Genomic DNA, 24,330 nt, shown 5'->3' on the forward strand with positions numbered 1-24,330 from the left:
CATTAAAATGGTAATATATGGGTTTTTAAATAAGCAACGAAAGAGGGAGCTTTCTGATTTTTAATCCCTAAACGTACACATAGAGCAATTTAGAGTTATGATTATCTCATTTTATCCTGAAAATACTCCCCTTGAGGTAGGTATTATTGTCATTCCTGCTCTACATATGTAGAACTAAGGTTCAGAAAGGGGCTAGGTCGCAAAGCAAATCCAATTCCATTTGATACAAAATCTACTAACTATCTGCTGTGGGTTAGACACAGCTCTAGTCACGAGAATATAACGATGAGTAAGAGTTTCTTCCTCTCACTGGAACATTAAAATGGATACATTTCTAAAATGACAACTAATTACTCCCAATGTGTCACATCATTGTCCCTTCCCTCTCCAGCTCTGGCCAGGTGTGACGTAATGTTTCTATTGGGGGAACTCATATCTGGGATGGCTACAGAACAGAGCAGATGGGAGTCAAAGTGGGTAGGATTTGAGAAACAGCACTAAAATAGGAGGAGTGTTGCAAGTTCTCATACATCCAGGTGGCTACAAGGCCTAGTTTAGGAAAGTCAGCGAAAGTAGTGAGGTAGTTTGGTAGAGGACTCAGACAGCCAATGGTCCAAAGTCCAAGGAGGTCAGCAGTAGAAAATCAGCGAATTGGTGGTGGGGGGCAAGATTTACACTCCATCTAGAGCTGCTGTCCCCAACCCCCAGGTCATGGACCAGTACCATGGCCTGTCAGGAACCGGGCCACACAGCAGGAGATGAATGGCGGGGTGGGTGAGTGAGCGAGCAAGCAAAGCTTCATCTGTATTTATAATAGCCGTTCCCCGTCACTTGCATCACTTCCTAAGCTCTGCCTCCTGTCAGATCAGCAGTGGCATTAGATTTTGCATTATGGTGAGCTGTATAATTAGTTCATTATATATTACAATGTAATAACAATAGAAATAAAGTGCACAAAAAATGTAATGCTCTTGAATCATCCTGAAACCATCCCTCCCCTTTCCCTGGTCCATGGAAAAATTATCTTCCATGAAGCTGGTCCCTGGTGCCAAAAAGGTTGGGAACTGCTGATCTAGGGGACCCCAGTCTCTCAGCTTAGGAACCAAGCAAAGAACCTTCCCAGAAGGCTGAGAATCAAAACTGAATTCCACAAGATGTTAATAGGTATTTTGGGAAAAAGTTCCCTGGTCATTTGAGAAAATCTGGGCAAACCAAAATTAAACTAGTTTCTTCATTGGCTACTTCGGGGCCTTTACTATTAGGCACTATGAGACCACAGGTGCTATGAGCCCTGGAATTTTTTTTTTTTTTTTTAACAGAATGCCTGTTAACCTGTGCAGCACAGGGCAATACTGGCTTGAGAGTAAGATATGAGCACCATTAATAAGAACAGGTCTTGACGCTGGGCCAAATGACCTCTGAGAAAAGAACCATTCACTTCCATCCTGTCTGGAGTCAGAACTGGCGTCACGGTGGTTTTGGCTGGGATTGGGCCTAGAGTGGCAGAAAAATTAGTCAGAGGGAGGAAGACAACCTCTGGCTGGCTCTGTGCAGCAGGTGGATTGGATTGGGTCAGAACCAGGGTCCCTTCTAGATTGTTCTGAGAGTCTGGCCTGTACCTTAGCTTTCAGCATTTGTTCTTGTGTTGACAGGGTCATAGCCTGAGTCTTGCTCCCTGCCTCAGTTTATCCCCCTTCCCCCTTTTTTCTGTTTGAACTCACTTCTCCAGATTGGACTTTTGAAGCATCTCTATTAGCATATATTCCTACATGCTCCAGAATAAGACAAACCCCCAGGGCAGTGTCAGGGACTCCTTGTTCCAGCATTAAATAGCGTACTTCTCTACTTTCCATAATATATGCTCAATGCACAGCAAGTCAGATAATAAGATAATTAGGGGGAAAATACAGGGTTTCTTTAAACAAACAATTTTTAGATATTTGTAAAAACGTTTAGAGCTATTTCACTTAAAGAATTGTATAAATATGTACAGACCATATGATAAAAATTTCTCTATTGTGAAAGGCATTTTGGTGTACATTAAATGAAAGTTAATATGAGAGGCACTGTTATTTAGTGAATGTAGTGGAAAGAAGACCAAATTTGGAATCAATAAGCTTGAATGTGAGCTGCAGTTCTGCCATTTGCTCCCTGGGTGATCCACAACAGATCAGCTCATCTTCCTAAACCTCTGTTCACTTACCCATGAAAGGGGATAATCATCAGTGACCTCCCAACCTCATAGGTCCACATGAGCCTCAAATGAAATAATGTGTCAAAGTACTATGTTAACTTAAACTTTCACTCAAATATGAGCTGTTGTTGACAGGGTCATTTTTGGAGTAATGTGTGCTCCCAAAGAGACGTCTACTTCTTATGACTACTGTCCACAACTGGTCCTGGTGGACCTAAAACATTGGCCATAAACTACCTTCTACGTCCCTGGGGTTCCTGATTCACTCTGAGGAGCGTCTAATCCTCGGCCCCTCCTGTGTTCTCCTGACCCAAACTTGACTGGCCCTTTCACCATGTTTTGGCCAAGGTGTAGTTACTGGGCCAGCTGCTAACTGAGGCAACTCCCACAACTGGGGCTGGAAACAATCCTGATCTCTTTTTAGCCGAGGAATTCTTGCAGGCATGGCTGCTTGAGGAGCATGAACTCTTCCTGGCAATAAAGAGCAAATATCACTCTAAACACATGATTCTCTCCAGAGCACTTTCACTGATGGAATACAAACACACTTCACACTCATGTTTTGAATGGTAATTGAGCAAGCAGAACATGAAATAAAATGGCCGCCTTTCTTTTGATAAAAAGTCCACTGCTCGTGCAGAAGAGGCACTCTTTTATTTTTTCATGCATTGTTTCACCCTAAAAGATGCGGAGGTTTTACTTTTTTATTTTTTTAAATTCAGGATGTTATGGGGGTACAAACATTTTAATGTTATCAACTTCAGACATTGATAAAGGGTTAAATTGCTGACATAACAAATATTCTCCTTTATCTTATATTTCCTTTTACACGTAAGGAAAATGGAGTAGAGGAAAAAATTGAATCATGGTACCAAATATTCCCCCTGAACTGCCCCTGCTTCCACTAGATTGGTACTCTGTCACGTGGCAGGTGCTATACACTTGTTAAAGAAAAAAGAGTCATTCTGTGTATAAGCAAGAACAGAAATTGTTTTGTGCCTGTCTCCAGAGACCCTTCGGGCCATGTTGAAAACACCACTGACAGGCTGAGGATGATGTCAAATCATGTTTTTCTTGGTCCAACAATTTTGCAGGACGTTGAATAATGGGTATTTAATTTACAGAATAGGAAGTTTTCTCTTCCCTATAAGACTGTGCTTAGAAGGGTAAAGAACTGTTTATCTCTAATCCCTCCATCACAGATACAGGAGCAACAAAATAGAATTTCTCTGGGCGTAAAACTATTTGCACATACCCCTTTGTTTTCATCAAGAAAAACCAAACGGAATCTTTCAAATGGCAAACACAGTAATTGTTGAAAGCAAAGGGTCATGCTAGATTAGTTTTATTGAAACAAAGTGATAAAAACTCTTTCTCCCTTTCTAAAACTAATTAAAGAAGCAGATGAAAGAACTTTGCTGTGGTAAACACACTGTTCATTGAAGCAAGCTTCCATTTAATTTCATGCTGGGCTTGCTTAATTATTGTACAAAACACGACTGCAAGGTTAGTAAACTTGTATGAGTGTGAATGTGTGCATAGGTTGGGCCATAGATAAAATCTTTTTGAACAAGGCAGAAAAATTTCAGTAGAAACATATTATTAATATTACTTAGATGGAGATGACCCATGGGAACCTATATTTCATCTAAATAAGGACTATCCTATTGCTTTGTGTTTGTTCATATTTGTGTTCGTTCATATTTGTGTTCAGATGATCTTTCAGAAAAAAATTCTGAATCTCTAAAATAACATGTTGAAGGATAAGTATTTTGCTCTTTCTAGTGACTACGGCTATGGGTAATACAAGTCTTGATCATTTTGCCAGTTTTATTATTATTTGAATCCAAAACAACTGAAGGGACATGAGAGAGCTGTATTCTAGTGTTTGTTCTGCCACTATTTCATCTTGTCAAACCACTTAACCTCTCTGGGCTTTAGTGTTCTTCATTTGCAGCAGGCTGGCTTAGAAAAGATGATCTGTTTTTCTCTATTAAATTATATGTAGAGGCTAATGTGTTCCTAAGGTGGTAGAAATCTAGTTCCATTTATAAATCAGCTTAGAGATGACCACACCCAGATACAAAATTCCAGATATTACAAGGAAATACAGAACTACAATGGATGCATTTATTTTCATGGCTCTTACCTTTTATCTTATAATGAGCACATTTAAGGTGAAACGTTCAGGGGAATGTATAACATCGGCAGGCTAATGCATCACAGGGAGCCTATTTAATGGATTTGTGTCCCACATTTGCTACTTTTTCACATACACACAAGAAAGGGTTTTTAAATGCTTCATTAAAATGCAGTCCACGATTATACTTATCTTTTCGTCTTATGCCAAAAAGATTTGTTTTTCAGAGCTTAGATACTTGCTGATGTAGTATAAGATATAATGGCCAAGTACAATTCTATTCACATAGCTATGAAGTCAATCAAGTTTGAGTCGATGATTTAAGAGAGTGTTTTAAGCCTTTCTTACCTTAATTTCCAGTACATTTTCATTGCCCATTGAGATCATCACTGGCTTTTCAAAAGGCTTAAACACAGGATTATGTACATAAATGAGATCAAAGTATTTGGAAAGGATCCCATCTAACATGAAAAAGGCTTTGGTTTTCAGGGGGAGTCGCAGATTCAGCTGTTGTAGCGAAGGAGTGGTACAGCAGATTATCTCTGAATTAGAACGGTGTTGACATGCCTATAGTAAGACACAATTATCCCCTGTAAATAGAATATGGCTTGACAATATCCATAAGCAACTTTCACCATTCACTACTTCAACCAGTTGAAAATACATAATTTTTGAAAAAATCTGCACTTAACTTCCTAATGTTCAAGTACGCATTTCTGGAAACATGACAGATGCAAAATTATCCAAACAACCCGTCTTCGAAGAAACACATGGTATCGCCCGCCCAGAATAAACCATGTTGATCTATTTGAATCTGGCCCTCACTCCATCATTTTAGTTTCCTTAAGACAGGACAGTCCCCTGCAGGGGCTGTCCGCTCGTCATGTGAAGCAATACCACGGCAGGGTGGGAGCTGGACTTTGTGAGGTTGGAAGCCTTTGGCTCAACCTTCCAGCTTTAAGCCCAGCTGTGAGAACTCAGGCAAAGCCCATACTTGGAAACTCAGTTTCCTCATTTAGGAACTACGGTTAAAATGTTATGCACAATGTGATATACTACATGGTAAAGTGCTTTGTAAATCGCCAGAAGCACCATATGGTGAACATTATAATTAAGTATGCAGTTAGGTAATCTTATTAGTGTGTTTAAAACTATAAATTATTGAATGCCAGGTTCTGTGCAAAATATTTTACAAGTTTGGTCTCATTTAACTCTTACGATGAATCCCATAGGTAGGTGCTATGATTATCCACAGTTTACAGATGAAGAAACTGAGCTTTGGGAGCTTATGTCATCAGACTGGGTCACACAGCTCTGAGAGGCAGAGCAGGGAACATAAATCGTAGGCCATTAACTCCAAAATTCACTGTCTTTACTCCCATGCTATACTTCTCATTCATTATATAGTCTATATTGGTAAATCTTTTCTTATGCTCTCTATTTTACAAAGGCTCTGCTATTATTATTTCATGCCCTTTCATCTCTCATTTCAAATCTTCCCCTTTGGAATTCTGATTTATGGAATTTTGGAAAATGTGGTTTCCTTTTGATTGTATTTAGACTAAACCAGCAACACAAAGTGGTACATTTAAGGTTAAATGGTTGCAGTTTTTCCCCCAAGGAAAAGACAAACAAGCAACAACATCCCTTAGATTTCCTTCTCTTTGACAAGTATAGTTGGAGATAAAACAATTACTTATGCCCACAATAGAAAAAGGACTCAGGATATACATAAAAAGCACAAACAGAATTTGGTATTTTCTTTTAAAATAATTTTAAAAACTTATTGTACATTTAAAAATGCATACTACAAGCAGATAAAACTGACAGATACAATATGAATAAAATTATATCTAGTTTTTATCAAATTAATATTATAATGCTAAAAGCTATTTATTCTTATCTTAAAAAAATAGACACAAACAATTGTACTGCCATCACAATGATTCTCTGCATAACAACAAGAAATTTGAGGACCACACAATAAACTGCAGGCTTTTAGGATATAATGCACATTAACAAATTAATATACACTTTGTTAAGAATGTGATTATTTTTATTTTAAAAGGATTTGAGTTGATTTCAAGTCTTTGAAATTACTGTGGTCTAAATCAGACCTGACCAAGAGTTTTTATTTGTTAAATAATAAATGGGTTCAATTCATCGTGGTCGGCTTCAAATTCTATAAGTGGCAGAGGACACAGAAGGAACACACACCTCTTTATGTGGTAGTTTTCACAAATAATAGTAAAATGATAAGTAGTAAAACAGACCCACTGAATTTTTCACTTGTCCAATTCTAATGCATAGTTCTACTGTACTAACATGTTTGTGGCTAAAACAACAGAAGTTTACATTTACAGATATATAAACAGAGAAGATTTTTTATCTCCTATCGTTGTTTGACCCTTCCTTGGTATATGCAACTCTATGTCTGACACCTAGAAGGTTTTAATAAATATTTCATTACAGAGGAATGAATAAAACTAGGAGGTGTTCTACATGTCATCTTAACGCTGGTGAGGAAGAAGAGAGGAAATATGGTCATTATTTTAATAATGTAGACTCAGTGGTATTTAGATAAATTAATAATTTTTCACATTTCTACTTTTTAAAAGTTGTATGCCAACACCAAAGAGGGTTACTGTTATTCTTATTTGGTTAATGAAAAATTGTTATGCTTAGTTGTAGAGAAGTGATGTCCTTTAAATTAATAGCAGTGGTATTTTAACTTTGTTTGTGGCCACGTGTGGGGATTGGTTTCAAAGCCCTTTACTTCATACGGTGACTCCCTGGAGTACAATCTCTCAGGAATATGATAAAAATCTAATAATACTCTTTAGAGGTGATGCAATGTGGCTGATTGAGAAGGCCAAGAAAAATCTCATTTGAGATGACCTTATTGTTTGGTGATTTGGCTTGACATTTTTAGCCCCAAATTGGTTTTTGTAATTAAAGAACACTGTGGCTTTAGTCTTGAAGACATATTGGATGGGGAATCTGAAAGAAAGTGCTGTAATTCAATCTATCACCTGCCCAATAAGACCCTGCTCTAGCAGGAGCACTTACAACTTTCATTCTGAGTTGAGTGCACAAGTCCAACTAGATTATGGGATTTTACATTAGAGAAAAACATCGACAAAAAGCATGGAATCTTTGGAAATAACTCCAACCTTCCTAAGGTCTAAACTAAAACTACCACTTTACTATGACCTATATAAATTGTTAGAGCACAAAATGGGTCAATCCCTTTTCAGGAGGCATTCAGTTAAATTTTGATTGACCTTACGAATAAAATAAAGAAAGATGGAGAAACACCGAACAACATTCACACAGTAGGAACTAACATAAATATTCTAATGCTCTTTCTTGTTACTTGATAATATGCTAACAAAGGGACAAGAAGAACAGGGGGTGTAAGAAAACACTGTATGCCCACTGCTTAGAGAGACAAGGCTGCTGCTGTAAGATCAGAGGCTTTTCCCACGGGTTTTATTAGAGCAAAAGGGTCCATGTTCCATGATGCATAGGGAAAATGGGGCACAGGGAAATCCTGTGACTTCCATTTGCACCAACTATCTTTAAAAACACTGCCTCAAGTTGGTAATCTTCATTTGTGTCCAAATATTATATATGTACGTGTGTGTGTGTTTTTTTTTTTGCATTGTCAGCCCAAGACACTAGATAATTTCAGTTGCTGAATAAAAAATACTATTTGACCTATGGTCAAGGAAGGCAACTAGCAGACATTAAAGGCAAAATTGACATGCCCCAGGTACCCTGAAAGCCAGGTGGTAAAGGCAGACATGCAGAGCTTTGAGTAGAACCACCATGCAAAGAACTTACCACTGTAAAGTTCCTTCCTGCTTCCTGCACATGTATCACCATCCTTGGGACACTAACTGAATTCAGGTTTTTTCCAACACCTGTTATTGTGCTCCCACCACTGGTAAAACAAAATAGAAAAATGACATACTGAGAGTTCTTTCCAAGATAAAGTATTTTAAGAGAGAAGTTCAATTTAATCACATGCAGTGATTACAAGTCAAAGGCACAGCCACAAATCGAAGTTCAAGGGTAACTCTTCTTTGGGAACAACTTATTTAACTTGAAGATATTTTTTAAAATTCATATTTCATAAGCTTAAGAAATGCACTTGTATTTTTATTCACCAAAGGCACAAATGAAATATTTTCTCCCTGAAAAAAATGCAAAGAAAAGTGAATGTAACTATTGTTGCTAGACTGATAGAATTAACGGAAACAGGGCAGATTAAACTGGGTCTAATGAGATACTGATTCAAAAGGAGTCTGGTATAGGGCAAGCTGTGTGTAAAGCAGGAAGGACAAAAAATACACTGAAGGATGGAAGAAAAAAGGTGATTCCGGTTTTCGGCACTAAGGTTCACATAGAATTGATGTGAATAAATGTTAAGTGCATACATACTATGGTGCCACAATGAACTGTTTTACTGTAATCTGTTTAAAATGTAGTAGAATAGGATAAAATGCTTCTTGGCATGAACTAGCATTGATAAAGTCAAATTTTACCTAGAACCTGAATATAGTTTTCTCTCTTGAATTGGAAAGGCAGCCTTCAAAAGAAATGTAACAGCATCAAAGCCAGAGATAAAAATTTCAATTCCTCTTGGTTATTCTACAGTCAAATCATCCTTGTGTTTGTTATTTTCTTATACCCATAAGAAGCTCTTACTTACCTAACAAAAGATTTGGTTGGATGAATTTCATGGACAATGGGGTCTTCCCGATAACTGAAGCTGCTTGTCTCTCGGTTGGCTAAGTCAATTTTCAATTTAACAGGAAACTCAGTTGAAATGATTTGGGCTGGGGTATAACATTCAAGAATACTGTTTGAGACACTGAACAAAAGAAATAAGAAAATGGACCTTAGCTATTAGAGATACAAATGTTTTAGAATTACATCCATAAATCAAAAGGATATAACTTGATGGCTTCTAAATGGGAATGTCTGGAGGTGGTCTAGAAAAAAGCCCTTTCTAATGTTCACTGTTCACATTTGACTGGATCCCAAAGTTAGTCTGGGTGTAGACAAGCCACCCTTGACTTGAAAACATTTGAGATTTTAAGACACCTTTAAAGTACTTTTGGTACTTGATTAATCTGAGCTCTTCCAACTCTAAGAAGCAAGAACATAACCTCCTTCCAAACCCAATATCCCTCATTTCTTCCCACCCCAAGTGACTTAGTCTAATTGTAAATCTTGATGAAAATGTTTATTTCAATTTATTGTCAATTGCTAGAATCTCACAGCTCATAATATAGCAAGGATCCTAAGATAAAACAGTAAAGAGGGTGGATGGGAAGACAAAACTGAAAAGTGGGATTAATAAGTAATAAGGGAATAAAATAAAAAATGAGGGTAGCAAAATCAGTAAAAGGGAGTAGATGGATTTGGGAAGGCGGAACTTTTATCAGCAGGAGAGTAAACAATAAACATTTTGCTTTTCCTCCCACCAAAAAGAACCACCTTTGCTTAATTCGTCAGCTACAGATATTAATCCAATTTGACAGATGCAATAAAAAATAAATTTACAGCACCTTTTTAAAGTACATGTTTTTCCACCAATTGAAATGTGTCTAGAATTCCCACTGTTCAGGTACTTTCCAGCTAAAGTGAGTAAAGTGCCACCAGCCTTAGGACCGTAACTTGGGGAAATACTCGTTATTACAGGATCCTGAAGGGGAGATAAGAGAAAAAACAAAGCAACTTGTGAATTTTATAATTCTAAATAGATTACATAAAAAACAAAATTTCCTAGTTCATGGGAAAAGTAACGCTTAGACTTACCACATAGGAAAATGTACTATATTGTGCCGTCCCTCGACCGTATGAAATAATGATGGACATATTGAAATGCTCATTCATTGCAGGACCAACTGTGCATTTCAACCTGAAAAGACCCAAAGTTTAAAACGTTACACATCCAAAGGCCTTTTCTGGTCTGGCTGCTTTACAGGAAGGGACATTAACTCTAAATTGTGAGTTGACTACTCTCAATAGTAAGCAGAGTTTCCAGGTAAGCATTAAGGCTGAGAATTGTATAATGCTATTTCAGTACTATTATGATGTTATACTTTCTATTGGCTGTATTATAGTATTTATACAGACAAAACAGGAGAGGGTAGACCTCATCAATGCAGACCTCACCAATTGGAAAGTACATGGTAATCTAAGTCTAAGCCTATAAAATTGTAGGGATAATGTTTGGCCTACTTAAGGTAAAGAAATGGTATTTCAGTAACATATGAAACAATGGGCTAACTACAAATAAGCCAATCTCTTCATGAAAATATGTCGACATGTACATATCTGTGGTTATACTTGTCATATGTTTATTTAAATTACTTAAAGAATAAAGAAATTGTGATGGGAAGTCCATACAATTATTTTTGAATCAATGATCTTATAGTTCTGAAAAAGTTTAAATATAATTTTTTTTATTAAGTAACTTTTTAAATAAGAGGATGAGTTACGTTTCATTTTTACAGGTCCTAATTTATAATGCAATGATTAAGAGTTTTGCATAACTTACAAGAGAGATGCCTAGATGAATTTGTTTCGCCATTGAGCTAACAGGTATGACATTAATTGATGTTTTTGCTCTCAGTAAAGGGAACAGATTTAGACCTTTGTGTAACCCTGGAATGAATTCTGTTAGATGTCAAGTAACCACTTGATAGAATAGGTTTAACCACAAACATTCAACCATAACACTTTAAATGCTTGGTTGTTGTTACTACATGATAGCTGATAATTTCTGGATTCTCTGTTGATTATGGAATTCGGAGCTTATGGAAGGCATATGCAGAATATAGTAGAATAAGTACAGGTCTTAGATCAGAAGAGCTGAGCTCCAAGGCCTGTTCAGCTCTTACTCTCTGGATTACCTCTGCTAAGCTACACTCCACTTCTCTGAACTTCAGGTGTCTCCTTTGTGAAACAGGAATGGCATTGCTACCTCCTGGACCTTGGGGGATGGCTAAATGAAATACACCTCATACATTACCAAGGCCAATGAATATTAGCTGAATATAAATTTAAATTCATCCCAAAAGCCTCAAACTTTTGATTCAGCTGCTTCACTACATTTCTGAGGTTTAGAAAGCAAATTTAGAAGAGAAGAAACGTATTGAGCCATTTACTGATTTTTATAGAATAAACCTTTGGAGACTCTATATTTGAAGACTCTAAAGATGAAGTGACTCCAACTAATGCTACTCATGCTATTCTTTCAAGTCTACCCAGACGATTTATGAAGAGTTGTCTCACAAATGGTGGACCCCCCCCCCCCGCCACCCCCCGCCCCGGTGCTGGATGATTCTTTACTTCACCTAGGCCATGTCACCTTTCTCCCTCTGTAGTCCTGGTAAGGATATGGGACTAAAGAACAAAACCAAAAAACTCTGCAAGGGATGTGACAGGCCAACACCCTTTTTAATTCAGGAGATGAGCTTTTTGAGCAATATTTTTTTTTTAAACAAATATTCATTCAAAAACAAAACCTGTTTTCCAAGCACACCCCAGCAAAGCATTTCTTGTCCTTACATATTTGTTGTGCTTTCACTTAAGGTCAAGGTACAACTCTCATTTCCAAGGAGAACTCTGGTTTTCTTTAAGTCAAATTTATTATTCCTCCGGAATCCAAAGTCCCAGCCACATATGGTTAGCATCGTCCCTCCTTCAAGGGGTGCGCTGGTTGGGAAAACCTACAAGGACAAAAATGGGACTTCAAAAAAAAAAATCTGATATATTATTACTTTTCATATGTGTGGATATGTGTGGAAAACAAACAAAATATGTATCCTGAAATAATCTGAAATTCTTTCATTTCCCCACAATCTAGTAAAAATTGAATTTTCACCAAAGGAAAAAGGTTCACAAATTTCAGAGCCTCTGGAGCAAATATTAAAACTACTTGACATGCTGAGGAAACAAGTTGTTTTCAGGAGATCCAGAGATGGGACAAAGAGCAGATTAAGCTGGGGTGGGTAGGAAGGGCCTTTTTGGACCACTCTGAAGTAAATTCGTCTTCTAGGGACCTTTTGGGGAGAAGCAGACACACTTTGGGCCCAGACTTTTTTGCTTATATCTCTGATTATAACTGCTCATGGGCCTCCAGATCAACCCACGATCAAAGCCCCTTCAAGGGCCCTATTAGCCAAGGTCCAATATATGCCTTGCTTTGTGCACCAGCTGTGCATATGCTACATTCTTGTTGCTATGGTATTCCCCACCCAGAGAAGAAACTCACACAGGAAAAATACCTCTTTTTGTATCCAGTATTTTCCCAATTGCATTCAGCAGGTATCATAAGACCAAATACACAATGTTGGATACATATCTGCCAATCATTCATTTGTTATTTATTTACAAAGCACTTCCTATGTGCCAGGCACCAGCAAATAAATAAATGAATCTATCTCTTCATACCTGTTAATTCACACTTATTACTGATTTAAGATTTTTCCTTATTCTTTAAACATGGTCACTATTTGATGTGTACTAACTGATGTATACTCAGCCTTTTAAAATTATCTAATGTTTAATACATACAATATATTATTTCTATTTGAAATAGATATTATAAAAACAGAACTGGAGAGAGGCCAGAATTGGTATTGTAGCAATTTTTATAATTATCTCCATTGGCATTATTTTACATCTCATTTTAGGGTCGATTTTTTTTCCCCTAATGTTCATGTTAAATAAATAATAGGTTCATTTTATTATTGCAGGCTTACTTTTGATGTGTTAAAAGTAAAATTTGGATTTATTACTATAACTTTGGCAACCATAATATAAGATAGCATTAGGCATTTATTGAAGTCTGTAAGACAACTGTTCTTAGGCTAAAACTATGAAAACAAAACACATTTCCAAGTTAAAAATAAGCTTCTCCTCAGCAGCTTTGTGACAATTGAGAAAGGAAATGTTCCTTTGGTGGGGGGGCATATTGTAAATTGTGCTGTAAAGTACAATGGTGGGAAAACGTAGCACCAGGATAGAAGCAACTCAAGGACCAGTAAAGGTGTTTGCTAAAGCCCAGTTTGTGAAAGTCTAAAAGCGAGCCTTTCACAATTAAGAGGGCTTTTAGCAAAATTCAAATTTGCAAACATTCCCATCCTTCCTAAGTAAATAATCGCAAACCAAAGTCTTAACTTACCCTTGTTACCAAACCCCTTTAAAGTCTTAGCTTAATGCTTTTATGATAGCCATTTTACCCATAAAAATCCATTACACAGTCGTGCCTTTCATGAAAATTTACCTCGTCCATATCTAGCCAAATGAGAACTGCTAGGAAAAAAAATCTGTTTATTATTATTATGTTAGAAATCCAGTAGGAGAGAAAAGACATCCAACTCCCCCAGGATGCTGCCCAGCCGGAGGCAGTCACACAGCTGCTGCACGCTCTTCTAAAGAGGAGCCTTCCCCACTGCAAACAGCTGCCCAAGACGGCGGATCCCGCTGCCCACATGCCCCCTTTCCACGTAAAAACTGAAGTCTGCCAGGCTACACACACCATCACCATCACTTTCTACAAAAGGCAAAAGGATGGGGTGATGATTTGAGAAAAGACACAGAGAGCCGTTCAACTGGGGCGCCGGCAATAGAAATGGATATCATAAACCGTCTGCTTAGCTTTTCTCTCTGGGCTGAGCATTTCCCCCCTAGCATATGGGGGAAAAGGAAGGAAGCAGCCGTGGACTATACACCCCTGGGCAGACCCAACAATGCGCTGGCAAACTCTCAGTTATCCCGAAGGGCAGAGAAACTCTGTGGGCAGGAAATGAGTGTCCAGCATAAAGTCACAGAGGCTGGGTCTCCCACCTGTCTGGATGGGGGAGACAGAGTCACAAAAGTAGCTCTCGTCCTTTCACAGGTAAAAGATCACATCACTGATGAATCCATTCCAACAGTGTTTTAAATGATTGTGTTTTAAAAACCCATTAAGATAAAGCATGAGAAAGCAAGTAAGCAAACAAACAAAAACAAACCTTAGAAATGAAAATTTGCAATGGTGGCCTTCTTTCCTCTTTAGTAGGAAAAAAGTCACAATATACTGGTGGCAGTGTACTGCCTGCCCACCCCCCTACCTCCCATAACATATTGCTTTCGCTTCTTATCCCAGTCTTTTGATCAAATAAATAAACAGTTTTGTTGTCTCACTGGGATTGAACTCAACCCTACAAGATATGATAATATCATCCTAAAACATTCAGAATACATTGGAAAGTGCTCTTCCCTTTCCGAAGTATTTCTCATTGTTCTCTAAGTACAAGATTAGATGACACCTTTGGAACAAAATAATGGGCTAGCTATCCTAAAATCTCTCATATCTGGAACTGCAATGAATTTCAGCCACTGAACACCATTTACCTTCAAAAGCAGGTTAACTTGCATGTATTGGAAAGTGAAACTCTATACATTAGCTGGATTTTGTGCCTGTAGAATTTAAGACAGATAAGAAAAAGATGAATAATCTGTCTTATTTTTTGCAGTAAGAATGCTAAATGTCACGGTCTAGTGTAGCATGAAATCTTCCTAACAACTATGAACCGAGAGGGATTTATGGACTCAGCTGCACCACTTTCCTTCTAACCCTACAGCCTAAGCCTCACTGACTTGTGCATGATACTATGCAACCTTTCAAAATTGCCAACTGCAGACTGCTAGAGTTAGGAAAGGTGAGAGAGGAGGGAGATTCAAATATTGTAAGACATTCTCTGCTTCCAAAAAATTCTAAAATATTTACTTTATTTTTAGCTATTTTAATATAGCTTTCATGATTAGTAAAAGGAAGCATGTTAATCAAAATTAAATGTTTCATTTGTACAGGTTATCAACCTGCTTTCTTTACTTAAAATAGCACCTTGGCTATTTCCTAAATGAAGCTGTTGTGATCTAACTGCACGTGCACACACACATACTCTCCATATCTCTTTCAGAGAATAGCTGAGTTCACATCCCTCGTGTCTCAAACTGCTAAGGCTGTTTGTTTATAAAAGTATAAAATTGCATGTGGTTTTAAAAGTACCTTGAACAACAAAAAATGCTTAAATACTACAGTATAGATTTAAATTTGTTTTCTCACTCACTTTTACTTTATTCTTGGGCCCATCAAGCTAAGTCTTAATAATTGTGTCACACCTAACAGAAAATGACTTGGTTTAAAACCCAATCACCCGCTACAAATCTTACTCCAAACCGTAACTAAATGAAAACAGCCATGCGCTTGGGGGCGGTTCCTGTTCTGACTCGCACACTTTGTTTACTTGGGCATGAACCAGGCGACAGAGACCTTTAACTTGAATCTTTCACAAGGACCATTTACTAAAGTCCAACTGTCCTACATGCAGGCAGAGAAAATACATGCTGGGTCCTCACCAGGGAAGTGTTTTCAAGCAAAATGTTTTGGACCAAGAAATTAAAAAAAAAATTGTCATGGAGATTGTCATGGTGCCAAACGTATGCTTCAGCAAACAAGGCAACAGAGGCAGAGAGCATGGCTGCCATGTCATGGCTGATGTCCGTCCACTGCCAGAAGCAGAGTTCTCTAGCAGCAAGAGGTGTGTTTGTCTTGCTCTGGACTGTATCCCGCCAGCATCTAGAAGAGAGTCTGCCAAGTGGTACACGCTCAGCAGATACTTTTGGAATGAATTAAAGAATCAATGGGCTTACAGAGGTATAGATGTTAGGACAGCATCAGTTGCGCCTTTACTTCTCTTCCAGGAACACTGAAAGAAGACTCACAGCCATCCATGGGTGGTGAGACCCTCTACTTGCCTCCCACATCACCCTGGGAAATTGCCTCTAGTTTCATCTGTGAAGAGACAAGGCTGCCATCTATGCCTCAGACAGGAAGAAACCTCCTGTCCTGTGCACCCTGGCATGGCTGGGATCGCTTGCTGGCGGGGTTCAGCTCAGGGTTCCAGGATATGCCATGAGCAGATGTGTTTCTGTGCTGGAGGCTCATGTCTGGGCACCTGGCCCGTAAAGTAGGTGGCGGGGAATCAGAGAACGGGTGAGAGAGGAGGCAACAGGTCCCAGTGTGAGAAAACGGGGAGCAATGTCACTCCTTAGCCACCCCTCTTACATAGCACTGAGGGAGAGCTGCGGTCCAAGGAGAGAACCTAGGGAGTATGAAGTGAGCACTTCAGGTGCCGGACTCGGGGGGTGATGTGCACAAACGCCACCCGAGGGACAGAGCCAGGAGGGAGATGGAGCTTTGGCTGATGTCTCTTAGTTAAATGAATCAATTGATTTGGGGATTTCTTTTTCATTAGTGGGATTTGTGTTTACCAAAAAACACGTGTGACAGCTGACAGAGATTCCTACCTTGTGGATTGCAGGCAGACAGATCTCTTGAGTCCATGTCCCACTGGGGCATTCCTCTGATCGCACACATTTATCGTGGCACCAGCCACACTGCACAAAGGAAGGGGCAGAGAGACACTGACTGCAAGACTGGAAATGTCCACAGCCCAGGCCATTCAGTGGGATCTTGGTGATCTGTGAAGAAAAGGGATAGAAAGAGCTTCCAGAGGGGTTTTTGGTTTGTTTGTTTCTTAAGTAAAAACTGAGTACACAAAAGATACATGCAAATATCATTTTATGGAGTCTACTAGAGGAAGCACCTATGTATGCAAATCATCTAATAATAGTTAAGCGATTAAAATTTTAAAAAGTCACATTCTGTCCTTCCCTCTCTTGTTGGTATGTATGTGATAACAGTTAACATTACTGTCCTGTGAACATAGCATTGTCATGCAATGTTAGAGGTTCTATTTAGTAGAGACATTGTGCCCTGCCTGAGATGATTTTGAAATAACAAGAGAGCATAATTTAAGCTGTGGGAAAACACACTTGAACCTCTGGAAAATACTAAGTACGGTTACATATCATTCTGGCATCAAGATGCACGTTCTTGTCTCAGAGAAAAGGGATTACTGGCTGGAGTCAGATTCCAACGTGCATTTCCAGGATTTATCTGCCTGTACTAGAGTTCTGCCATGAGGACTGTAATTCTCATTGTGTGTGTTTGTTTTTCTCATTGAGAAATATAGGACAAAGGGAGAAGTTTTGAAAAAGACCTCCCTTAGGTCCAATCTTCCTTGAATAAAAAAATTGACTTGATTTCAGAAGATTTCCAGAATACTCATTAAAGAACTTAATGGAGGAGAAGTGACTCTAAGACAAAGAGAGAAGTTACAAAGTGCCAAATGACACTTGCTGTAAATATCCACTCAGGAAGAACCACATGCACGGAAACTTCCTACCTTCTTCCCAGTGACAACCAGTGTGTAGCCATTCTGGTTTAACGGGTGCTCCACAATCACTTCTGGAGACACAGGGTGGGAATCCAGTTGGAAATTCACATGAGGGGTTGAGGATCCTGATCGAGAAACCACAACCTAAGAAACAAAAAAAGGAAACACCCTTATTCCAATAAGGTCAGTTTCCATGGAAGTGTAAAACGTGGACAATAATGGTAATAACAGATTAGAAGAGCTCGTGGGTGCTGGAACTAAGGACCCAACAGTTCATCTTGTTGTAAATCAATACAACATTTTCTAATCTCCTGCCTTGAAGCCAATTTATCTGAACCCCCAAGACAGACTTCTGCCTATGATCTTTTAATGGTTTCTAGGGAAGAAGATCTTTGAATCAATCAGCCAGCACATGCAGACAAATCCTCACAACGTTATTGGGAACTGGAGGAGCCAAAACTCTCCCCAGAAAGAAGACAGCACACATGCTATGAGGATTCTGGATTATTTTTTAACCTGTCCTCTCGACCCTCCCAACCGGGTAGTTTCCCTTGACGTAATAAAGGTAAGAGTAGTGGGCAGGGAGTCTGGAAACCTGGAGCTAGTTCCAGCTTTGCTACTCTTAAGTCATATTTGTAGATTTTTTGAGGTCAAAATAGGACCCCAGCTACTTTAAAATGATGTGCTGCATTTTTAATAAGCCACTGTCCCACGATATATTATTACTTGGATCATAAATAAAGTTCTATGTCTTGGCCTGGATTTAAAATAAGGGCTGCTGGTTTTAACAATGCCTGGGAAATGAGGTTTGATGATTGGTGTCATTGTTGTTTTCAGGTGTTTCTACTTTGGGATGTTTCCCAGCTGTATCATTTCTATTGCCCTGTTCCTAGAACCCAGTAATAATGAAATTCGGAGAGTGTGATCAACAACAATTGGGATAAAATCAGGATGATTATCTTAGATGAACACTTAGATTTTAGGAAGGTGTTGGAGCCCTCAGAGAGACTTTCACTCTGAAGCAGGCCATTGGCTTGCATATACATGAGGGTGTAGGAGGCTGAGCACAGCTCGTCTTGAAATCTACTTTGTGAAATTGCCAGGCATCTCTAATAGGCATTTACATTGCATTGAAAATGCAATGGGTGGGTTTGAAATCACAGGAAAAACATGGGCATCTGTGAGATTAGGATTAGTTAAATAGCCACTACCTCTACCTCAGCTTTCTCATCCATAAAATGGGAATGAAAATTACAGGAGTAATGAACTGCTTTATCCTCTAACGCACACACACAACGTATAAATGTTCTGGGGAACAACAGTAAATTTTTTCTTCAGCACAACAAACGAGCCAAGTAGCGTGCAACAATTTGGGAAGATTCCCAAAGTACCTAACTTGTTCTCAGAAAGTAGACTGTTGATAGAGAAACTAGTCAAGCTCACCCAGAGTCACAAAAGTTAAACATTGTGACATTTTTGCTCTAATGTTTGTCCTACCCCAAACACAGAACACTTTCAAAACATCTCCATTAAACAGGGTGGCTATATTTGCACAGAAGTTAAGTGGTGGATCAAAGGTCACTTGGTCAGGATGGGAAACGATGGAAACTATTGTTATTTCCTAAATTTTAGGGCCCAATAGGTATTTGTGACCTTTGCAGGCAAAGTGAACAGAAGTTCAATTACCAGCCCTGCCTCCCTCTGGGTACTCATTACAAGCAGAACATCAGACGTCAGACTTCCAAAGCTTCTGTCCCAAATTATCCAGATTTTAGTTACCCAATTTTTCAATCTTCATTCTCTTCTGGTGCTCACTACTTCTCATTTTTCCTACAGCCCCCTCCCATTTCCCCCCTTTTTTCCTTGATCCTTGCCAATCACTTCAAACTGCAAAGGTGAAAGAAAAAAAAAACACTCCTTTTCTCATGCATGTGTCAAAAACAACACAAAACACCCGCCTGTCTTAATATTCTGACTCTCTTTTCCATCTCATTCTGTTCTTTCCACTTCACTAAGGATTATTCATCACTAAGAACCTTCCTATAAATATCTGAATTTTGTGTCTATCTTCCTGGTTTCTCTCATTCTAGTCAGACCTGCTCCATAACAGTCACATCCTACTGCCCTTTCTCTCTCCTACCTATTGGTCTCTTTAATGGCATTTCCCGTATCTATAATAAGCAATCCTTTCTTAATTACTAGTCACCTTTGACTTATCAAATATCTGAAGTGCATCCAGATATTCATTTCCCAGAAAGAATTAACCTTTCTCTTTCTTTTCATAAAGAAGCTCTTTGCGCCTCTGCACTTGGATTGATGGATTTGCACATCCCCGTTAAGACTTTTTGTCTGGAGAAAGCACCATGTATATGGTAACTTTTGTACTAGGTGACTGACTCAGGCATTCTGCTAAGTGCTTTACATAGAGATCTCATTTACTCCTCACAATAATCCTATAAGGTAGGTACTATTATTTTCCTTAAAGAAAACATGACAGAGAATTTTAGCTTCTAGAAAGTACAAGAGTCAGGTTTCCAAAGAACTTTATCTAATGCCAGAATCCATGTGCTTGACCTCTTCTTAAACACTCAACTCCTAGACTCCTGGAGAGCTAGAGTAAGTATCAATAAAAAGCTTCAACTCTGAGCTCCCAAGAGCCACTTGTGAGTCAAAGTACTAAAACAAATTTCACAATATATTTGCCTTGCCAATTACTCCTTGTTTCGGTTATCTTGGCTGCACAAGTTAAGTGTGCCTAAGGAGCAAGCCTCGTCATTGGAATAGTTTTTGATGGCACAGAGGAAATGTTACTCACACAGCTCAGCGAAGGTCTACTTTTGATCATGAGCTAGGATGAGTGTTGCTTGGGATAGAAAATGGGATAAACAAGAGAAGACAGGAAGGCGGTGTGGATAAGTGAGATGACCGCTTGGAAGTTTGAGCAGAGGTTGTAGCACAGATGCAAATGCCTTTTTAGTTGATCATTAGTCCTTTCTCTGCAGGGATACCTACTGCTACAAAATGCCAAGAATGCTTTTCTATCCTTAATTCCTCACTTTCCCTTACTGCTGGAATTCTAAATAATTGAGCAACCACTTTAACTCTCAAAATACCCCTGAAACAATGTTTGCAAGAAATTAGGAGTTCCTTTTCGTTGTCATGGAGATATTTCTAGGGACAGAACTGAATTTGGCATCTAAATTTAATTCTTATGATAAATCACCTGGCAATCTTAGAACAAGTAGTATAAAATAGAAGACTGGTAATTTTTGAGTTTCTACTGTGTTGACAAGTAATCTTTAGTATTTAGGTCACAAAACCTTTTCTCTAGTGCTCTTGAAAATATAGGACTAATACATTTGGGGGAAGGAGGAAACTGAATTTACTCAGTTGTTGTGGTTATGGTCTCATTTAACCTCACTTAGATATGAAATCTGGGAGAGGAAATGGGGAAGAAATATATGTGCAAATAAAATAAAACCACTGTGGCTAGGTCCCAAAATTTGTAAACCTGAATGAAATAATTTTGTGGGGGACATCTACATATATGTAAAAGCCAGATATACCACATACATTCAGTTTTATTTTTAATTAAAATGTTTTATAATTTAGTTTTCTTTAAGAATGATGAATATAATGTAACCTAAGATATTTATATATGGCTTTCTGTCTACTCCCCAAAATGTTGCTTTTTTTAACATGAACAATTCAATGGTTTTTAGTATATTCATAGATTTATGCAGTCATTACCACAATCAATTTGGGAACACTTTAATTACCTCAGAAAGAAATCCCACATCCTTAGCCATCATTCCCCAATCTCCCTATACCCTCTGGCCCCTGACAGCTACTAATCTACCTTCTATTTCTATAAATTTGCCTATTTTGGATATTTCATACAAGTGGAATCCTACAATATGTGGTCTTTTGTGTCTGGCCTCTTGCACTTAGCATAATGTTTTCAAGATTCATTCATGCTCCTTTTTATTGTCAAAATTCATTGTATGGCCATACCACCTTTTACTTATCTATTCATCACTTGATGGACATTTGGGTTGTTCACCAATGCTTTAGCTATTGTGAATAATGTTGCTATGAACATTCATGTATAACTTTTTGTGTGAACATATATATTCATTTCTCTTAGGTATATAAATAAATACGTATTTTTGTTTCTCTTAGTTACCTAAGAGTGGAATTGCCTTATGGCAACTCTGTAGTTAACCTTTTAAGGCACTGCCAAACCATTTTCCACAGTGGCTGTGCCATTCTGTATTCCTACCAGCGGCACATGAAAGTTCCAATTTTTCAACACCCTCGTCAACACTTGTTATTTTCAATTTTCTTGATTATAGCTACCTTACTGAGTGAGAAGTGGTACTTTACCATGGTTTTGGTTTATATTTCTCTGCCAAATGTTTTATTAAATTAAGTAAGAGGAAGGTTTACTTATGATGGTTCACAGCCTTCCTCCCATTCCTCCTGCCTCAGACTGAGTACGGGGGCATCCCCTGCTCAGCATCCCGGCCAGTGTGCTGAAGTCCTCATGGTCAGACTGCACCTCTATAAAACAGGGTCCTAGTGAGGCTGGAGGTGGGGGAGAGGCAGAAGGAACACAGGTGGATTCTCCCGAGGAGAAGCAGTCAGAGTGGGAGACGAAGCACACTCCCCAGCACCTGTGCTTGGCAGAGGAGGCGAACGGTTGGCAGTATATCCCACAGGAGGCTCACAGCAGAGGCGGTGAAGGTGGTAGCATGGGTGGGCGGGAACAGTGTGGATGACAGTGGACCTCCTCAAGGAGAGGGAGAGGCCCCTGGAAGTTGTCAGAGGATAGCCAGACAGAGGGTTTCTTCAGAGTTGTGGTAGACTAAGAATGTTTTATATCCTTTAATATTCTTGGGGAGACCCAAGGAACCACTAAAATTTCTGTTGGCATTGTACTTCTCTTAAGCTGCTGCTCTGGGATTCAATTTTACGGATAGGAGTTCTGCACGGAACACTTTCAGCGGCCTTCAATGCCATCTCTGAACTGGATGGCAGACTTTTAGAAAACATGTAAACAGTCCTTCTTCACATGGGGATCCTGGGATAAAATAACATAGTGGACCTTGTTGTAAATGGTTCAGTCTTATAGAAATACAGATTAAATGTAACCAAGAGGCCTGCATAAAATCTTTTGAAGATTGAAGTGAATTTTCCTTTTATAAGGACAGAAAATACGCAGTCCCATTTCAAGGCAAATAAAAGTGAATGGGAGCTTTGATATCATCTAGCTTGGTTTCTAATTTAAAAGTTAAAAAAAATAGAAGGTTTCTGTAAAGGAATAAGGAAAACTCCATTCTTAATGAAAGATGATGCAAATTATTGGACTTTGACACTCAAGAGAAAAAATGTGAGTGAAGAAGATGACACCATTAATAAACAGACTGGATAATAGCTGGATATAGGGACTCAGGAGCTGTGTCTGCTTTCCCTGCAGTTCCCGGTACAGACTCTAGCACACAGTAGGTCCTTAAGACGTATCTATTGCCTTAATATGAATAGGTTGAAATAAGATGCTCACTTAAGACTTGAAGGTATGGGATTTTTAAACGTTTCAGAATTTAGATAACTTTCAAGAGTTTAATCTGCATTTTCCAGAAACAGCTTCTGATGCTGCTTGTTTCTTGCCTGTTTTAGGTTTACTATCTTCTTCAGTATGTGACAGAAATTGTTGTTTACTTAGAAGGAAATCAGAAAATGAAGAGTAGTTACTTGTTTCAATCAAGGTAAACATCTAGTTTTCTGGAATAGAAAAAAAATGAAAACTAAGAAGTAGAAATTGTTGATTGGTATTGACAGCTCAGAATTAAAAGTGGTAAGACAAAAGTACCAGGTAGCAAACACTAAATTAAATGAAGCTTTACTCTGTTCTTTCCTTCATTCCTTTTGGTAAATCACTGCAAGTTCTTCTACATCAACTTGATACCCTGAAGGCCAGGTATATCCAAAAGGCAAACCAGTTTTCCTCACTATTGTAATACTAATGTGTATGTGTTTCCACTTTTTAAAATGAGTCAAAAGTGAGTCAAAATGAGTCAGTACTTGATTAAGATCTTTGTAAAAAAATTTCAAAAATCTAAAAACAAAATAGGCTAGGAAATAAAAAAAAATTAAAAATAACCAATATGTTCAAATCAATATTGCAAATATACTGATGGTAGGATTAGCCAATCTATATACACAGAGTATATCTGTTTCTGCAATTTAAAAGTGATAAAAGTTCAAAAAACTACATATATATATTTCATGTCTTAAAATGTCTCTCTGCTCTTTCCAAAAAGCACTGTGTAAGAAATCCCAGTTACTCTTTGCTATGAAAAACCAAAACAAACACAAGCTTAGCATTTTCCCATGGTTTCAAATATTTATGACATTTTAAATTTCTGTACATGTAACAATGGATAAGGTATGTCTTTCAAAAGTATTTATTAATTCATTTTAGGAGACTATACATGAACTGGACTTAATTTTTAGTTACCAACATAACCCTGAAATTATTATTTATAGTAAGTTCTTTTTTATGCAAAAGAAATTTCAGAACTCATGAGTGTATTTTCCTCTAAAGAAATATACCAAAGCTAACATTCTTTAAGGATATAACTAAGTCAATAATGTACACATTAATAAAAAGGTAGATGATATTT

At 38.2% G+C, this 24,330-nt stretch overlaps 1 protein-coding gene across 4 annotated transcripts in view; it reads right to left on the minus strand.

Moving 5' to 3' along the window:
- MET (MET proto-oncogene, receptor tyrosine kinase) overlaps positions 1–24,330 on the minus strand; it is a 105,277-nt gene that overhangs the window by 26,043 nt on the left and 54,904 nt on the right. For all 4 annotated transcript variants that reach the window (XM_045564000.1, XM_045564001.1, XM_045563999.1 and 1 more), the window contains 8 exons: positions 17,654–17,788; positions 16,713–16,886; positions 11,922–12,082; positions 10,164–10,266; positions 9,914–10,050; positions 9,052–9,213; positions 8,181–8,280; positions 4,683–4,901 (listed from right to left, as the gene is read on the minus strand). In XM_045564000.1, the coding sequence (XP_045419956.1) occupies positions 4,683–4,901; positions 8,181–8,280; positions 9,052–9,213; positions 9,914–10,050; positions 10,164–10,266; positions 11,922–12,082; positions 16,713–16,886; positions 17,654–17,788 (1,191 nt within the window). The remainder of the gene's footprint in view (positions 1–4,682; positions 4,902–8,180; positions 8,281–9,051; positions 9,214–9,913; positions 10,051–10,163; positions 10,267–11,921; positions 12,083–16,712; positions 16,887–17,653; positions 17,789–24,330) is intronic.

This window comes from Lemur catta, chromosome 11 (assembly GCF_020740605.2).
Source record: "Lemur catta isolate mLemCat1 chromosome 11, mLemCat1.pri, whole genome shotgun sequence".
NCBI lineage: Eukaryota > Metazoa > Chordata > Mammalia > Primates > Lemuridae > Lemur > Lemur catta.